At 29.9% G+C, this 12410-nt stretch overlaps 1 protein-coding gene across 1 annotated transcript; it reads left to right on the top strand.

Annotated features, from left to right (window-relative positions):
* The first annotated feature begins 3786 nt into the window (after window positions 1–3786).
* LOC113871425 lies at window positions 3787–10943 on the top strand. The gene is made up of 5 exons (XM_027508520.1): window positions 3787–3843; window positions 4025–4322; window positions 8766–8935; window positions 9074–9970; window positions 10503–10943. The coding sequence occupies exons 1-5, from the start codon at window positions 3787–3789 to the stop codon at window positions 10941–10943; spliced, it is 1863 nt and encodes a 620-aa protein (XP_027364321.1).
* The last annotated feature ends 1467 nt before the right edge of the window (window positions 10944–12410 follow it).

Genomic DNA, 12410 nt, shown 5'->3' with positions numbered 1-12410 from the left:
TATAATGCTTGTGAAAAGATGTTAGTAATTCATGTTATTTTAGTATGAATAATTTTTTAAATCTAAAATTAACAAAGTACTACTTATTATTAATAGTGTATCAATAAAAAAGAAATAGATTGACTTTAATATTACTTGTAAAAATATAAAATAAATTTAATTATAATAATTTAGTAAAAAAATTGTACCTTTAAAATGCTTAAAATATGAACTTTGAGTAGAATAATTATAATTTTAGTATGTCTTATAATTAATTAAGAAATTTTATTTTAGAATTTGTTTTAGAATTAAATATTAGTCGGGTCATCCCTAAGAAAAGAATTGAGCAAGAGCAAAGAGATAACATAAATTAGAGTTCCAAAATGACTAAACCCTCACTTTAATCCTTGAGAGAGTTTAAGTTTAGCATCTTAATCCCTGAAACATTTAAAATGTCACGCTAGTCCTTAACTTACTTCTCTGTCATTGCTTTAATCTCTGAGCTCAAACTCCGTTAAAAAATAGTAACAAAAGGTTGACTTGTCACATTAAATGCCACATCAGAAGCCTAGTTGGCAAAAAAACGACATCGTTTTTGGAAGCTAAAGTAACACCTCAAATGACCAACACAACAAGAAAAATTGTATTTAGTAGCCAAAAAAATTGTTGGCTAAAACATAAAATTTGGTTGTAAATATTTTTAGCCACCGATTACAATTGGTGGCTAATATATTGGTTGCAAACACATTTAGTGACCGAAAATGGATTCAGTTGTAGAAATGTGAATTTAGCAACCGAAAAATTCCAATAGTTATTTTGCAACCACCTAGTTGGTAACTATTTCAGTTGCTAATTGTAGTTAATGTGGTTGCTAATTGGTTGTATTATGTTGTCAACATTTTAGTAGCTAAATCGATTGCAATTTTTTGTCTACCTTTTTTAGTTGCTATTTTGGTGGCTAAATTTCATCAAACATTTGGTTGCTAAATTGGTCGCTAAGCCGGTGGCTAAATTCGATGACTAAATTTGGCGGTTAATTATAATGAATAATTTTACCTTTTTTATAATTTTTTTTTTCAACAAGACCTATTTGTATAACAAAACATGCTTACTACTTGACATAATATTTAATAAAACCTGCTAATAGTCAAAAACTACAAACATGGTAAAAAAATATATCTAAAGAAGTAAAATACATCTTACAATCCATAACAATATATATTTCACTTCATAACAAAAGTATAGCTCATTTTATAAGAAGGGTACAATAATTGACATAACAAATAAAAAAAAAGGTCCTAAATGATGAATGTGGATCAATGTCATCATGAGGAGAACCAACATCATCACCATCAACATGAAAATCATCCATTTGGATACTGGTAGAAATTCTCAAGTGTTTAACAACTTGTTGAGAATGTTTTCAATCTTCTATAGTTTTGAATTGGTCTTTTGTAATTCAGACTGCATAGTATCAATGTGGATGTCCTTTGCTGCTAATTCTGTATTAAGGTTGACAATGATTTGTTGATAGTTAACACTAGGATCAAACTGAGTACAAAAAGAAGATGACATCACAAACTCTTCACCCAATTATCTTAACCCATACACATGACCTTTCTTGTTTTTCCCTCCAACAACTTCCAAAAAAATGGCATTGTCAGCAGCTACAGAATGGTCACCTGAGGCACATTATTCACCATGATCATCTTTGTCATGTGCATGGGCTTTAGTTCGATGTCGAATAAACTCATCCTAAAAAAAATTAAATAACATATTAGTCATAATTTATAATAAAAGTGAGGCAAAAATTTATAAAAAATAATATTTAGAAAGATATATACAACAATATTTTTGGCTTTGTCATTGACCTATTCTCCAGCTTTTTTTTTTTTTTTGTCTTTCCCATTATATCAAATTATGTGGGAACCCGCTTAAGTTGAAAGTACAAGTGTAAAGTTCCAATGAAAGAAATTATTGAAAAAAATAAATAACATATTAGTCATAATTTATAATAAAAGTGAGGCTAAAATTTATAAAAAATAATATTTAGAAAGGTATATACAACAATGTTTTTGGCTTTGTCATTGACTTATTCTCCAGCTTTATTATTTTTTTTTTGTCTTTCTCATTATATCAAATGCTGTGGAAACTCGCTTAAATTGTTCAGTCTGCATAATAATACAAGTGTAAAGTTCTAATGAAGGAAATTATTGAAAAAAAAAGACAGTTTAAATAATTACCATTCTATCACGATGCATAGCAGCAAATACAGAGCTATTAGTGAACAAAGACATGAACTTTCTAAAGAATTTTTGATTGGCTACAAGCAGAAATATTAATGAGGTAGGAGCGGGTAATTTTCCAATGAACAATAGATTAAATATTTTCTTGCTTTAAGATCGTTTGTTATTAATTATTCTGATTACAATAATAAAATTTAATTTAAATTTATTGATTTATAATTATAATTTTAAAATATAGACATAAATTGATAATTATTATTTATTATATTTTAAAAACATAACTATATCATTTATAAAAATTATTAATTTTATGTTACTAAATCAATAATATGATGATCATAGAATGATTTGAACAATTTTATGCAACAATCAATAATTATTTTTATCTTTCAAAAAAATTTATCTAGCAATAGTTATAACTATTAAACTTAATCTTCATTTTATAATCATTATTTATTTTAATTTTAAGTAACATTTTATAATTATAGTTTATTTATTTTTGAAAATAGTTTTAATTTGTTGTTTTTAAAATATATGAATTTGATATCATTTTTTATTTAACAAATATATTTTTATGTTTTTTAAAATATTATTATTTTTATTTTAAAAATATACATATATATATATATATATGTATAAATTAATTTTTATTTTTAATATATATGTATATATATAAACATTCATACGTATTTAGATTAAAAAAATTAAATAAAACTTGTAAATAATTAACAAATTATTTTTTAGTAATATATTTTGAATTATATTCAAGATATTTAATTAAAAAATAATAGATTTTAGAACAACTTTAATTTTTATTTTCAAAATTATAAATTTTATATCATTTTTTTGTATTTGGTGTCTAAATAACACTTGTTACTTGTTAGTTTGAGTTGCTAAATTTTGTGGCTATTGGTCACAATTTATTTTGATTGCTAAATTCAATAGTTATTTGCTACGAATTTAGTTCCTAATTTTGGTTACTATTTACAAAAAATATTTTTTCATTGTTAAATTAGTTGGTATTTGTCATATTTTTATTTTTGTTGCCAAAATCAGTAGCTATTTACCACAGATTTATTTTGGTTGCTAAATTCGGTTGCTATTTGTCACTGATTTATTTTGGTTGCTAAATTATGTAGCTATTAGCCACCTAATTTTTTTAGTTGCTAAATTTGGTTGCTATTTATCACTGATTTATTTCGATTGTTAAATTCGATTGCTATTTCCAACGGATCAATTTCGGTCACTAAATTAGTCATTATTTGTTACGGATTTATTTCAATTTCTAAATTTGGTGGCTAATCAAGTATTTTCTTGTTGTGCAAACAACATGGTTTTGATTGAAGTCCTTTGCCTCGAAGAAATACCTTAAGTGCACACAGAATCTCACCCAAATTCTTGTTCATAGTTGTGTTTAGCGGTAAAATATTTAGAAATTAAAGTTTATTATAGTGGAAGAAGAGCTAACAGATGAAAAATCCAGTAAAAAAAATTTCTTAATTCAATGTGAGTCATTTTGGGTTTTGGAGACAACAAACCCTAAGTGTTCAATGTTTTAGAGATGACGAACCCTAGCTATACAGGGGGGATAAAGTTGAAGTTTGGGCTAATGTTTATGGTATAGAATCATGCTTGTGATTTAGTTATCGAAAGTTGGATTGGTGGGGTATGGTAGGCAAATCTTATGTTTGTATATGCAAAATTACATAATAAAGAAAGAAAGTGTTTGCAAAATTTATTAGAACTTAAAATATTTTTTTCTCATCAGTCAGTATTTGTGATGCAATTCTGAATAGTAGGTTTGCACCCAACGATCATGGAAACGTCCTTATGGGGTTGACCTTCTGGTAGCTGGATTAAATGAATTTGGAGCTCACCTCTATTACAACTGTCTGAGTGGAAACTATTTTGACTATCAGGCTTTTGCAATTAGCTCTCGCTCACAAGCTGCAAAGACATATTTGGAATGCAAGTTTGAGAACTTCATGAACTCCTCACTGGAAGATCTAATCGAAGATGCACTTATTGCAACTAGGGAGTCTGCACAAGGTGAAAAACTCAATATTTTTGCATGCACTATTGCTATAGTTGAAGTTGGTGAGTCATTCCATATTTTGGATTAGAAAAAACTGTTCAACAGTTGATTGATACTTTTGAAATTATTAAGGAGGAAGAAAGGCCACAATGTTTGGTCATTCAAGGTGCCATGTTAGCTTCTTAAAATGACGTCATTTCTGCCAACTAGGCTTCTGACGTGGCACTTAATATAACAACCCAGCCTTTTGTTACTATTTCTTAAAGGAGTTTGAGCTCAAGGACAAAAGTGAATGACACAGAAGAAAGTTGAGGGTTAACGTGATATTTTAAATGTTTCAAGAATTTAAATGCTAGACTCAAACTTTCTCAAAGACTAAAGTGAGAGTTTAGTCATTCCAAAATAGAATAAAAAACTTAGAAACATATTTGTGGAACAAGGATCTTCGTGACATGGGTTAGAGTTTTTTTTTTTTTCCTTTTTAAATTAAACTAAAATGAGGAAAATGTTAAACCTTATCTCATTCAGTAGATAATGCTAATCATTGATTCATACAGGTTTTAGCACAGAAGGTTTTATCAAATCTTTTAATTAAAATATTTGAGTGCAAATTCGTTTATACCAACATAATCACGAACTCTAAACAAAAATTAGTTTTTATAAACTCTTTGAACTTATAAACTATGAACTTTAGAATTAGATTTCTTTGGCCGTTGGTCACTAGGTTGGCAAAAGAAGGCATTAAATATCACTTCACTTACATCATCATTTCGATCTCCACGACAATGAACAACTCATATTAGATTAAATGTCGACTGGTAAAATATATTTATTTAAAAATTTATTAATCTCGACATGTAAGGTTGAATTTAAGCACTTAACACTTTATCAGTAACGGCAACAGCAGTAGTATAATCAAAACTGGTTTAAAAATTTTGATAAGTTTTTTACTCACTAAGCTAATGACTTGCATGGGAATTAAGTGGGTTCTTAGTTAGTGTAACTTTAAAATAAAATAATAGTATAAAAAGAATTTAATAATTAATACATTTAATAATATTCTTATAATTAAGATAAAAAAATATTGATAATTATTTAATATATATATATATATTAAAAAAAAATTCAAATTCAAGCCTTGTATATGAAAAATAGGAATGATAACAAGAAATTTTTTAACGTATCTTTAATTATTAAAAATTATAAAAGTATGAGAAAAAAATATTAAATTATAATTGAAAAGAAGTAAAATTCATATTATTTTTGTAGTTTTAAATTAATTTTAATTAATAATTAAAAATATATTAACAAGCGTGTTAAAAATTATATTGCTAATATTCTTAAAAAATTACTCTAATCCTCTAACATTATTTCCTTTCATGAAAGTAACTGTAGTTTAAATAAAAAATAATATAAAAAATAAAACACCAATCATAAAGTATATTGTCAACGAAAAGTGGAAGGCAAATAAAAATTAATAAGAAAAGAAGATGTGCATGACAGACATTTCATAGGTAAAGGAAAAAAGAGAGGAATTTATGACAATTAGAGAGAAGGTGGCTTTTAACATGGTCCTCGCACGGACCATTTAACAACAGTCGTAGGATAAATTAGAAAAAAAAATGGATCAAATTAATGGCATAGAATCAGTTTTGTGGTAAATTTATATAGAAGTATTTACAGATGAAAGAAATATAAAGTAAAATAATTAAAAAGGTATTTTATAAAATAAAATCAACTTATGTACTTCATGTTTTGAATAAATTAAAAAAATTAGAAAATAAAAAACAGTAAATTAATTTTAATTTATGAAAAAAAATCGATTCATCTTATTTTCTTATTTTTATCTTCTGAGTGCTTATTATACGTTAATCCAAACTAAGCTTTAGTACTTGTTACCAGAAATTTTATGGGTATCACAATTTAGTCTTGCTATAAAAGTAATTTTTTTGGCTTTGTAAAATAGTCTTGGTAGAGATAGGAGCAAACCCTAGCAAATCACATTCGCAGCCTAGAGTGCAATGGCAAGGCGTTTGTTTTCGCCTTATTAGCTTAGCTTAGCCTTAGGTTTTGTCTCATATCTTCATTCTAACTCAAACTTCCATAAAATAGTTGTTTCGAATCTTATCAATAACATCAATGGAGGTTCATAAGCAACCAATGGACAAGAATTAGCTTTTATTAATGATAAGAAGTTCAAATATAACAACTATATCTATACTATATATGAGTTGTGTAAATTTATGTAATATGTCCAATTTAATTGGAAGAAAACTTAGTTTCACTGCCCAAAGATTTTTTTTGTCTCTATTTTAATTTATTTTACTCCAATAATGTTTCGATTTAGTTTCATTTAGGCTAATAGTAAAAATTAAAAAAAATCTAATAGTCAACAAAATAAATTTAAAAAACTATATGTGGACATCACAAAAGAACGTATGTGTGAAAAGGAAAACATGAATAAAGCTTTTATTATTTAAATTAGTTTAATCAGTTTTTAAATGAACAAGCACAATTAGGTGATAAAAAAATTAAGAAAGAATAAAATATTAAAAAGCTTAATTAAATGTGAGTGATAGTCGGTTTAACTAGCAATTAGTAAGACCAGATCAAAACTTTTAAATAAATGCAGATAAAAATCAAGTCAAGAAAGATTGGTTAGTTGTAAAATATTTGTTTTATCGGTCATAATGAAATACTTTTAAATTAAAAAAAAAGGATTAAAAACAATTTTTTAATTAATAGAATTTACTGTATGAAAATGGTATAAAGAATAAGGTTCAGTTTGGGTTCCTTCTCAATAAGTATGAGTAAAATTTTAAATAGGAAAATAAATTAAACTCTTAGAAATTAAAAACTTATACATTTTTTAACTTTTAATTTATGAAAAATTATTTATTTTTATATAATATTTTATCTCATAAATTTTATTTAAAAACTTATTTAAACTGAGTCTAAGTGGCAATTAAAGCAATCATAAGTACAAAACTGTAAAAATTAAAATAATGCAATGAGCCATTGAAGGATGATGTGAAGAAATTTGGCACTGGTCCATGTAAGATGCCACCTAAAGTTAATAACAGGTTGATGTAGCTTTGTTTTCGCTTTTAGAACGAAGCAATGGAATGAATAAATGTCATCATGAGTAATGATTGAGACATAGACGAAGGAATTTCAACACTTAACATAACATGCCATAATAAACATTTCACATGCATGCACATGCAAATTCAAACGGTTTAAAAGTAAAGCTCCTTTCACTGCCTTTTCAAGTACCATACAACTCCACATTGCCTTGCTTATACATTACGTACCCTACACCTTTCTAATCTTAAGTCTCCATTTTCATTGTAATATCACCAAACTACCTCTAGTAAATGATAATTGTCACTCTAAAATTCATAAAACACCTAATTTGGAAAGTCACCTTTGTACTTGTCATAAATATCACTTTTAGGTCTGATAGTAATATGTTGAGTGCGGCCAACCTAAGATTTAATTTAGAAGCTTGTAAAAAAGTTGTTGTAAAGTTTATGATTTTAGATTAACAACCTTTTAGAATAGTTGAGGGTGAGGATTTAGGTTACTTGTCAATCAACTTCAACTTTAATTCCCTCTTCTATCTCGTCAAACACTCACTAGAGACTGTTACCAGCTGTTTTTGGATGAAAAAATTAAACTTAAGGCTTTTTTTTATGTCTAATTGCAGTAGCATCACACTCACTACTGATTGCTGAACTTCAATTAAAAATTTAAACTACTTAACATTGACAACTCATTCTATTAATAAGGAGTGAAACTACTAGAAAAAAAAAATTATGGCTTTTTAGTTGTTCCCAATCATAGAGGTGAAACCATAGGAATGCATGATGAAGAAATTTTGAGAGAGTGGAGACTTAGAAATGTCATCACAATTACTGTTGACTGTGGTTGTCAACTATTTGAAGAATAGATTGAAGCTTTTCAATGGGCTAGTCTTAGGTGAGAAATTTTTTCACATGAAGTATTATGTGTCAATATCTCAATACAGTTGTACATATTTGTTGTAATTGAAACTTGTTTATTGTAGAAATATTTTATTATCATATATAGATATCAGTTTTAAGAAGTTGTTTATAATCCCTGAAAATCTGTTGTATTAGAGGAACATTTACAGTATATTCCTTTTTGTAAAGTTTCACAACTAATATTTAAAGAGAGACAGGGCCTAAAGGAAGGCAAGCAATCTTATCGTAGAAATACTCTAACTTGTTATCTTTTTATGTGTCTTGTGTTTTTCTGACATGTTATCAGAGCTAAAACTTTAAACCGTGGTCAGTTTCCTTGTCTTGGTTATTTGTGTCTTGGACATATCTCAACACATTTCTTGGTTGTTGCTTTTGTGTTTTCTTGGTGCATCATGTCTTGTGAGAAAGTAGAATCTTCCCATGTTCGTTTTAATGGAAAAAATTACTTTGTTTGAGAATTTCAGTTCAAATTGTTTGTGAAAGGGAAAGAATTATGAGGTCATATTGATGGGAAGGATCCAGCTCCCAAAGATGCAGAGGCCTTGGCAAAATGGAAAATTAAGGATGCTCGTGTCATGACGTGGATAATGAGCTCAGTGGAGCCTCACATTGTTCTCAATTTGAGACCTTATAAGATTGCCAAGGAAATGTGGAAATATCTTAAAAAGGTTTACCATCAAGAAAACTTAACAAGAAAATTTAAACTTGAGTATGAGATGGCAAATTTCACACAAGGAAGTCTTTCAATAGAAGAATATTTCTCTGCTTTTTAGAACCTTTGGGGAGAATATTCAGATATTGTTTAGGGTGATGTTCCTGATGTAGCTCTCACTGCTATCATAAAAGTACATGAATCCAGTAAGAGGAACCAATTTTTGATGAAGTTGTGTCCAGACTTTAAAATGGCTCATTCTAATCTGATGAACCGCGATCCTGTACCGTCCTTAGATGCTTGTTTGAGTGCACTTCTTCGAAAAGAACAACGCTTACTGACTCAAGCATCAATGGAACAGAAAGCTAATGCTAATGACCTAATTAATGTAGCCTATGCAGCACATGGAAGAAGCAAAGGGAAAGATGTTCGTGGTATTCAATGCTATAGTTGTAAAGGATTTGGTCACATTGCAAAGGATTGTTCGCAGAAATTTTGTAATTATTGCAAACAATGGGGACACATCATTTCCTCATGTCCCACACGACCTGTAAGGAGGGAAGGAACTGCATATCATGCCTCAGTTGGTGCGTCAAGTTCTGCTGCTACTCCTATGATCGAACCAGATACAGCTGCACCTTCAACCTCGTCTCAAAATCCAAATACACTCACTCCTGAAATGGTACAGCAGATGATATTTTCTGTTTTTTCTGCATTTGGATTCTCAAGTAGTTCCAATTCTCATTCTCTGCCTTGGTATATTGATTCTGAAGCCTCTAATCATATGACAAATACAACTGTACCTCTGTCCAATGTTCAAAAATATGATGGAACTCAAAAAATACATACTGCTAATGGAAATTCTCTGGATATAAGTGTTGTTGGTGATATTTCTCCATCTCTAACTAATGTTTTTGTGTCTTTTGGACTATCTACTAATCTTATTTCTGTTGGACAATTAGTAGACCATGATTGTAATGTGCAATTTTCTTCTTTTGGTTGTATTGTGCAGGATCAAGTGTCGAGGAAAATAATCGCAAAGGGGCCTAAAGTAAGACGACTTTTTCCTATACAACTTCCTAGATTACCTTCTTTTGGAACTTGTCCTAGATTTCCTTTACTTTGACTTGCTTGTATTGATGCAAAAATTGGTAACCAAGAGTGGCATAAGCTTTTAGGCCATCCCAATCCTTACATTCTTTGTACCTTGCTTAAATCTGGTTCATTGGGCAATAAAAATTCTCACATTCTTGATGTTTCCTTTGATTGTACCACATGTAAATTGGGAAAAAGTAAAGTTCTGCCATTTCCTTCTAATTCATTCCATGCAACTAAATGTTTTGATGTAATCCATAGTGATGTTTGGGGTATTGCTCCTGTTATTACTCATGCACACTATAAGTATGTTGTTACTTTCATAGATGATTGCAGTCGCTTTACATGGGTGTATTTTCTTCAGTCTAAAATAGAGATTTTCTCAAATTTTAAACGTTTTGTAGCCTTCATTGAGACTCAATTCTCAAAGCATATAAAAAATTTTGAGATCTGATTCAGGTTGGGAATATATGTTTAAAGAATTTCAGATCTTTCTACAAAACAAGGGAATAATTTCTCAACACTCTTGTCCTTCAACATCGCAACAGAACGGCATAGCCGAAAGAAAGAATCGTCACCTTCTTGATGTTGTTAGAACTCTTCTTCTTGAATCATCTGTTCCTCCTCGTTTTTTGTGTAAAGCTCTTTCTACTGCAGTTCATTTAATAAACCGTCTTCCATCTCCCGTGTTAGGTAATGTTTCACCATTTCATAAGTTGCATGGATATACTCCTTCTTCTTCTGGTTTTCGTACATTTGGTTGTGTTTGTTTTGTGCATCTTCCTATTCATAAGCGTCATAAACTTGCTGCTCAATCAGTTAAGTGTGCCTTCTTGGATTATTCTAATTCACAAAAAGGTTATATTTGTTATGATTCATCTGCTCATCGCATGAGAATATCTAGGAATGTTATTTTTTTTGAAAAATAATTTTTTTTCAATCATATGTTGAACCACAATCTTCTTCACTTTCACTTATGCCTCACTTTTCAAATGATTCAACCACGGTGGAACGTTTCAAACCTGGTGTTGTGTATGAAAGACATCGTAACAAGTTAGGCTCTCATCCAGACCCTAGCCCGGCACAAGATCCTATCGTGCCTCCTATTTGTCGATCCACTCGGTCATCTAGACCTCCAGATTGGTATGGTTTTCTTTTCCATGTATCCTTCAGTACTACTTTGACTTCTATTTCTGTTCCATCAAGTTATAAACAGGCAATGGAACAAGAGTGTTGGAAACAAGTTATTCAAGCGAAATTGGAGGCTCTTAAAGAGAATCAAACTTGGGACATTGTTCCTTGTCCATCGAATATTAAACCCATTGGGAGTAAATGGGTTTTTTCTATTAAGCTACATTCTGATGGTTCTTTGGATCTTTATAAAGCACGTCTTGTGGCTCTTGGTAATAAGCAAGAATATGGAATTGATTATGAGGAGACATTTGCTCCTGTGGCTAAATTAACTACTATTAGAACTATACTTGCTATTGCTGCATCCCAATCTTGGCCACTTCATCAAATGGATGTGAAAAATGGTTTTCTACATGGTGATCTTAATGAAGAAATTTACATGAAACTTCCTCCTAGTTTGTCTACTTCTTCTCCTCAAAATGTTTGTAGATTAAAATGGTCCTTATATGGACTTAAGCAGGCACCTTGCGCTTGGTTTGAGAAGTTTTGCCGTACACTTCTCAACTTCTCTTGTTCACAAAGTCACAATGATTATTCTTTTTTCTTTCATAAGTCTTCTACAGGGATATTTCTTCTTTTAATTTATGTGGATGATATTGTTATCACTAGCTCAGATAGAAGCTTAATTTCCAAGCTTCAAGAAATGCTTAATTCTACTTCTCACACGAAGGATCTGGGTCATCTCACATATTTTTTGGGTCTAGAAGTTCATCATCGGTCAAATGGAATTTTTGTGAATCAATATAAATATATCCAAGACCTTGTGGCTTTGGCAGGTTTACATGGTGCTAGTTCGGTGGATACTCCTATGGAAGTCAATGTGAAACACAGCAAAACCATAGGAGATTTGCTGCCTGATCCTACTCTCTATCGACGTTTGGTTGGAAGTCTTATATACTTAACAATCACTCGCCTTGACATTTCATATGCAGTTAACCAAGTTAGTCAGTTTATGTCCTCTCCTCGACATCTCCATCTTGCTGCTGTTCGTTGTATTATTTGCTACCTCCTTAGCACTGCTATACGTGGGTTGTATTTTTCTTTTGGTAAATCTTTGCAGCTCATAGCTTATAATGATGCTGATTGGGGCGGCTATCCCGACTGTTGCCGATCAACTACAGGTTGGTGTGTGTTTCTAGGTGATGCATTGATATCTTGGAAGTGTAAGAAACAAGATCGAGTGGCTAAATCATCCACTGATGCTG

Source organism: Abrus precatorius, unplaced genomic scaffold (genome assembly GCF_003935025.1).
Source record: "Abrus precatorius isolate BTA unplaced genomic scaffold, Abrus_2018 Scaffold7, whole genome shotgun sequence".
In the NCBI taxonomy this organism is placed as follows: Eukaryota; Viridiplantae; Streptophyta; class Magnoliopsida; order Fabales; family Fabaceae; genus Abrus; species Abrus precatorius.
The sequence above is the reverse complement of the archived record's forward strand: the minus strand, read 5'-3'. Positions and strand labels throughout refer to the sequence as shown.